Source organism: Sus scrofa, chromosome 6 (genome assembly GCF_054392235.1).
Source record: "Sus scrofa isolate SSC_HxYL_T2T_F1_AM1 chromosome 6, Sscrofa_HxYL_maternal_Yorkshire_Landrace_v2.0, whole genome shotgun sequence".
NCBI lineage: Eukaryota > Metazoa > Chordata > Mammalia > Artiodactyla > Suidae > Sus > Sus scrofa.
The window spans coordinates 54,447,622-54,454,189 of NC_139388.1; the positions used below are offsets into that span (position 1 = coordinate 54,447,622).

General features: G+C 54.1%; 1 protein-coding gene across 2 annotated transcripts; it reads left to right on the forward strand.

Annotated features, from left to right (window-relative positions):
• Window positions 1-192: 192 nt before the first annotated feature.
• On the forward strand, window positions 193-2,728 carry ZNF575 (zinc finger protein 575). Of its 2 annotated transcripts, XM_003127188.5 has the most exons (4): window positions 193-314; window positions 596-705; window positions 1,136-1,247; window positions 1,707-2,728. In XM_003127188.5, exons 3-4 carry the CDS (start codon window positions 1,166-1,168, stop codon window positions 2,363-2,365), a joined length of 741 nt encoding a protein of 246 aa, XP_003127236.1. In that variant the 5' UTR covers window positions 193-314; window positions 596-705; window positions 1,136-1,165; the 3' UTR covers window positions 2,366-2,728. The 2 variants fall into 2 exon arrangements, with proteins under 2 accessions (XP_003127236.1, XP_005655971.2); XM_005655914.4 differs by lacking the exon at window positions 596-705.
• Window positions 2,729-6,568: the final 3,840 nt, after the last annotated feature.

A 6,568-nucleotide genomic window follows, 5' to 3' on the forward strand; every position in this document is an offset into this window, starting at 1 on the left:
TGATAGCTCTGCGCTTGCTCACCCACTTGCTGGCCTTGTGCACCCACCCACTCCTTCCATTTCGTCTCCCCTGCAGCAGCCTCCGCGGGCCGCGACTGCGCATGCGTACTGACGCCCTCACCGGCTCGGCGTGGGAGGAGGGGATGGAAATGAGGCTGGGTCCAGCAGCTCGCGCGCGCTCCCTCCCCCGCCCTCTCGTCGCAGGGCGCGCGCCGGGCGGTGCAGCTCCTAGGAGTCCGAAGGCAGCACCGCAGTGGCCGCGGCCGCCGAGGGAGGGGCCCGGAGCCCCGCCCCCGGGGAGGGGCCGTCCGCAGGTGAGAAGGGCAGGGGTCTGGGCCCAGACGCCTGGGTCTTCGGGAAGTGGATTGGGGGCTGAACGCCAGAACTCCCGAAGAGGGATCGATTGGGGTCCTGATGCATAGGTTCCAGAGGGGCTGCATTGGCGCCTGAGCCTTGCGAGGATGCATTGGTGCCCGAATGCCCTGATCCCATGGGGTTCGTGGAGGTCAAGACGTTTGGGACCTCTAGGGAGAAGTCCGTTAGGGGTCTCTGGATCGCAATGCACGAGCCACCCTCTGTCTGTGTTTTCCTTCAGGTCTCCCATCTACCTTCCACGGCTCCAACTCCATGCCGGGATTGAAATTTAGTGACAAGAAAGGGGCAGTTCACCCGGCGTCAGAGAACTGAGACTAAGCCTAGAGCTGGGTAAAGCTACCTGTTCGTTGTGAAATCTCGCCTACTGAGCTTGTAGGCCCCTCCCCTAGTACAGAGTTGCTGAGCAACCGACTTTGGGTCCCGTTTGTATAGCTCCAGCCAGCCGCATCTGAGGTTCCGTGGCCGGTTCCGCCCACTAGGAAGGCCCCGCCAGCTCCGCGCAGGGGGCCGCCAGGACTTGAAGTTGTAGAGACCCCGCCCACTCCGCTCGAAAGCTCAAACTCTGGGACTAAGTTCCAAACGGACTGCTTCTGGGTCGGACTTGCATAACCCCGCCTTACGGCAACCGCTACCCTCTCCTAATAGGATCTCAGACTTAAATAGACCCTGCTCCTAAGCAAACCGACCCTTGATAATAACCTCTCCAGTCCCATTCCCAACAGCCCGATAACCACCCGCGTCTCCCCCTCTCCCTCCCTAGGCCCTTCGTCTAGGTTCTTGGGCCGGCAAGATGCTGGAGCGAGATGTGGAGTCGGAGGCCGGGGGCACCGATCCTAGTCCCACTGGCAAGGAACCCGTGACCAAGGGAGAAGGTGAGAGCCGCTCCACCTGTGGGTAAGGGACATTGTCCAGGAATTGGGGCTAAGAGAAGCACATATTGAGGGAATCTCGGGGTGAAAGTTTGAGGGCCTAGAGTGATAACAATTTCGGATCCCCAAAGCTTGACGTTCTGGGCAATCCTCCAGGTTGTCCTTGGGAGGATTCGGTGATCCTTTCTAGAGGAGATGATGTGGGGGATTTCAGGGTGATCACTTGGGAAGATACTAGAACGGACACCTTAGTAGCTTTGGGGAGGCCTTAGCTCTGGGGTTCTTTCTAGGTAACCCGTTGGAGCCCCTTAGCAAGATGCATGGCAGGGGCTGAGGAGCAGGAACATGCCTTTTGGGGGATCTCAGTATGATCCAATAGATTATCAAGAACGAAGGGGAGCCTGGTCTAGACTCAGGGCGTTGGCTGCTTCATGGGAGCCCACCAACCCTCCTGTCCCCTAGCTCCCAACCAGGGTCCGCCGCAGAAGCCTAGCCAGTCGGTTCCAGGGCCCGCCACGTCCACGGGGGCACCTTCCAGACCCCGCCGGCGGCCCCCGCCCCAGCGCCCGCACCGCTGCCCTGACTGTGACAAGGCCTTCTCATACCCATCCAAGCTGGCCACGCACCGGCTGGCGCACGGCGGTGCCCGCCCGCACCCGTGCCCTGACTGTCCCAAGGCCTTCTCCTACCCCTCGAAGCTGGCGGCCCACCGCCTCACGCACAGCGGCGCCCGCCCGCACCCGTGCCCACACTGCCCAAAGGCCTTCGGCCACCGCTCCAAGCTGGCAGCCCACCTTTGGACCCATGCTCCTGCCCGCCCCTACCCATGCCCCGACTGTCCCAAGTCCTTCTGCTATCCCTCCAAGCTGGCGGCCCACCGCCACACACACCATGCCACCGATGCCCGCCCCTATCCTTGCCCCCACTGCCCTAAGGCTTTTTCATTCCCCTCCAAACTGGCTGCCCATCGCCTATGTCACGACCCCCCCACCGCTCCAGGCAACCAGGCCACCAGCCGGCATCGCTGCTCCAACTGCGGCCAGGCATTTGGCCAGAGACGCCTCCTGCTCATTCACCAACGAAGCCACCACCAGGCTGAGAGCCCTGGGGAGCGGGAGTGAGCCCTCCTCTTGGCTCACTGGCTTCCTCTGCTGGCAACCCCTGTCAATAAAGAGGTGGCATCTGAGCCAGGCTGTATGGACTTGCCTCTTCCAGGTAGCCAGAAGAGAGGTCAGCCCCTCCGGCCAAACTTAGAAGGCGGAGGAATTCCTTGTTTGGGGGAAAGGAAAGTGCACCCATAGAGTTAGCACCCAGATGTTAGACCTGGAGGTCTGTTTTTTTCCCACCTCTTCACACAGCAAATGTTAAATGTCCGCTGGCATTGTGTGCTGGTTAGAAGCATGAGAAACACTCTGTGGTGAGTTTAAATTAGTGCCTCCACTTTGGCCATTGATTGTTTCTATAAAAAGTTTGAAATGCCCATATGCTCATGTCAACTGTTCCATTTCTAGGAATTTATCCGGTAGATAAGCAGGTGAAAAAAACAAAAACCAGGAGTTCCTGTCATGGCTCAGTGGTTAACGAATCCGACTGGGAACCATGAGGTTGCGGGTTTGATCCCTGGCCTTGCTCAGTGGGTTGGGGATCTGGCATTGCCGTGAGCTGTGGTGTGGGTCGCAGATGCGGCTGGGATTCCGTGTTGCTGTGGTTCTGGCGTAGGCCAGTGACTGCAGCTCAGATTCGACTCCTAGCCTGGGAACCTCCATATGCCGCGGGAGCAGCCCAAGAAATGGCAAAAAACAAAAAAAACAAAAAAAAACCCAAAAACCATAAAGGTGCACAATGCACACCATCACTAGGGGACCAGATGAGAAATTATACTACAGCCATAGCACGGAAGATGTATCTCTAGGGGAAAAGGTAGCTCTACATGGAAGGATTCCCAAGATAGACGAAATAATCAAAGCAAGAACAAAGGGTGTACTACAATAGAAGCCGCTCCTGCGGCATATGGAGGTTCCCAGGCTAGGGGCCTAATTGGAGCTGTAGCCGCCGGCCTACACCAGAGCCACAGCAACACCAGATCCGAGCCACGTCTGTGACCTACACCACAGCTCAAGGCAACGCTGGATCCTTAACCCACTGAGCAAGGGCAGGGATCAAACCTGGTTCAGCCAGTTACAAATCCAACTAGGATCCATGAGGATGGGGGCTCAGTCCTGGCCCCATGAACTGTGATGTAGATCAAAGACTGGGCTCGGATCTGGAGTTGCTGTGGCTGTGGTGTAGGCCGGCGGCTGCAGCTCCCGTTCTACCCCTAGCCTGGGAATTCACATATACTGCAGGTGCAGCCCTAATAAGGAAAAAAAAATTAAAGCCCAAGCTTTGGAGCCAACCCTCACACACTGATTAAGAGCCTCAGGCCCTAGACAAACTTCCTCACTTTGCTGGACTCAGATGCCTTATCTATAAAATGGGAGTGTTGAAGTTCCTGTCATGGCGCAGTGGTTAACGAATCTGACTAGGAACCATGAGGTTGCGGGTTCGATCCCTGGCCTTGCTCAGTGGGTTAAAGATCTGGTGTTGCCGTGAGCTGTGGTGTAGGTAGCAGATGCGGCTTGGATCCAGCATTGGTGTGACTCTAGTGTAGGCTGGTGGCTACAGCTCCAATTAGACCCCTAGCCTGGGAACCTCTATATGCCACGGGAGCAGCCCTAGAAAAGACAAAAATAAATAAATAAATAAAAAATAAAAAATAAAATGGGAGTGTTACAGGCCATTACAAGCATCATCTTGGGCAAAGATGGTCCCTCTCTTGGAGCATGTTTCTCCAGCTATAAAACATGGATGACTGAGCTGACAGTAGGCTGCTCTTCATTCTAGAGATGTGTATTCGGCAGGTACTGTGTGCCAGGCTCCTCATAGGGTGTTAGGAGCATAGCCATGAACAGATCAGACCTGGTCTAGTGAGGGAAATGGTCACCAATCAAGTAGTGGCAAAAACGAGGGACAGAAGCCATCCACTTTGAACAGGTAGGGGAACCTTGCCTCCCCCATACCAAGAATTATTACAAAGCTACAGTAACGAGGCCGGTGGTACTGGCTTGCAAATAGGCTAGTGAGAAGGCGCTGAGAGCTCAGACACAGACCTGCACTTGCCATGAGTCAAGGATGCAGGCAGCTTCTAGAGATTAGAAAAGGCAAGGAAAGGGGTTCTTCCCTAGAGCTTCCAGAAGGAACACAGCCTGGCTGGCACCATGAATTCAGCCCACTCAGACGGACTTTGGACTACCGACCTCCAGAACTCTAAGACAATAAATCTGTGTTGTTTAAAGCTTCTACATTTGTGGTAATCTGTTAGAGCAGCATAAAACTAATACAGATCTCTACTTCACACCATACACAAAAATGTTTTTAAGGATTTAAGATCCAAATCTGAAGAGTTCTCTCCTGGCCTAGTGGTTAAGGACTCAGTGTTGTCACTACTATGGCTCTGGTTACTGCTGTGGCGCGGGTTCAATCCCTAGTCTGGGAATTTCTGAATGCTACAAGCATGCCCTGCCCCCCCAAATCTAGGGCGTTCCCGTTGTGGCTCAGCAGGTTAAGAACCCAACTACTCTCCAAGAGGACACGAGTTCGATCCCTGGCCTTGCTCAGTGGGTTAAGGGTCCTGCGTTGCCATGAGCTTTGGTATAGGTCTCAGACAAGGCTTGATCTGTGTTGCTGTGGATATGGTGTTGGCTGGCATCTGTAGCTCCGATTCAACCCCTAGCCTGGGAACTTTCATATGCTGAAGGTGAGACCCTAAAAAGAGCAAAAAAAAAAAAAAAAAAAATCTAAATTTGAAACACAAAACTGAAGTATTTAGAAGGAAATAAAGTAGAACATCTTGGTATAACCTCCACTACAGAGAAAATATCTTTAAGATACAATAAGTACAAATTGTAGAGAAAACTGACAAGTAAACTTGGCCATAAACAAACCAAGTTATAGCTATGATGGCAATACCATATTCCATTAGGATAGCAAAGGCCTTCTTTTTTTTTTTTTCCCTAAACACCTCCTGCGGCATAAGATTACCAGGTCAGAGATCAGCAGCTACAGCAATACCAGATCCTTTAACCCACCGTGCAGGACAGGGATCGAACCTACATCCTGGCACTGCAGAGACTCCACTGATGCCATTTTGCAACAACAGGGAACTCCAGGAAAAGCCTTCTTGAGGAGTTCTTGTCTGAGCTCAGATTGGGAGAGATAGTTTGTAGAATCTCCAGCAAAAGGATGGAACCCGCAGAGCAGCGCAGGCGGAGGAGCTGTGGGCCGGTCAGCACGGCCCTGGGGGAAGAGCAGCAGAGGGGCAGGATCCCTCCTCCCAGCCGGCAGGAACCTGGCATCATGCTGACAGTGGAGCTGTCCTGGAAGATTTCCTCCAAAGCAACCACACCCGCATCAAAGTTTCAAGGACACAAACTCCTTTGGTCCAGCCTTACCTGGTCCAGATGGGAAAGCTGATGCCAGGAGAGATGGGGTTTGGCTACAAGCAAACATGGGGGGAGTGCTGAGTGGGGTGGATGCTGGGTCTCCAGACACGAGGACGCCCTGCGGCTCCTGGCACGTGTCCAGCCTGAGGACCTTCGCACTTGCTTTCCCTCTGCCTGGAATGGTTCCACCAGACCCTAACTACCCTGAGTGCCGTGCTGGGCTGAGTCCTCTGAGACGCCCATCTTCTCACAGTGGAACACTGCCCAGCTCACATGGCATTTATCACTGCCCAGCGCCACCCTAGCCAATCAACCCTAAGTGCAGATCTGGTCTTTTTTTCAGGTGGCAGCCCCAGTGTCTCACACTTGGTGGGTGTGGTTGGCAGAATAATGGTCTCCCAGAGATGCCCACACCCTGATCCCCGGGGTTAAGGTAGCAGGAATGAGGGTTGCTAATGAGCTGACTTTAGAACAAGGAGTTTATCCCAGGTTATCCGGGTGGCTCAGAGTAACCACAGGAAGGGTCAGTGTCAGTGTGACACAGCGTGAGAAAGACTTACTGTTGGTTTTGAAGGTCGAATGGGGACTGGGACGTGGGCAGCTGCTAGAAGCTGGAAGAGACTAGAGCAGATTCTTGCCTGGGGCCTCCAGGAACGCAGCCCAGCCTACACCTGGATGTTTGGCCCAGTAAGACCCATTTTGGACTTCAGACCTCCAGACCTAGAAGGCTTATTCATTTCTTTCTTTTTTTTTTTTTCCTTTTTTGGCCACCCTGTGGCATATGGCGTTCCCAAATCAGGGATCAGATCAGAGCTGCAGTTGACCTGCACCAGAGCTGCAGCA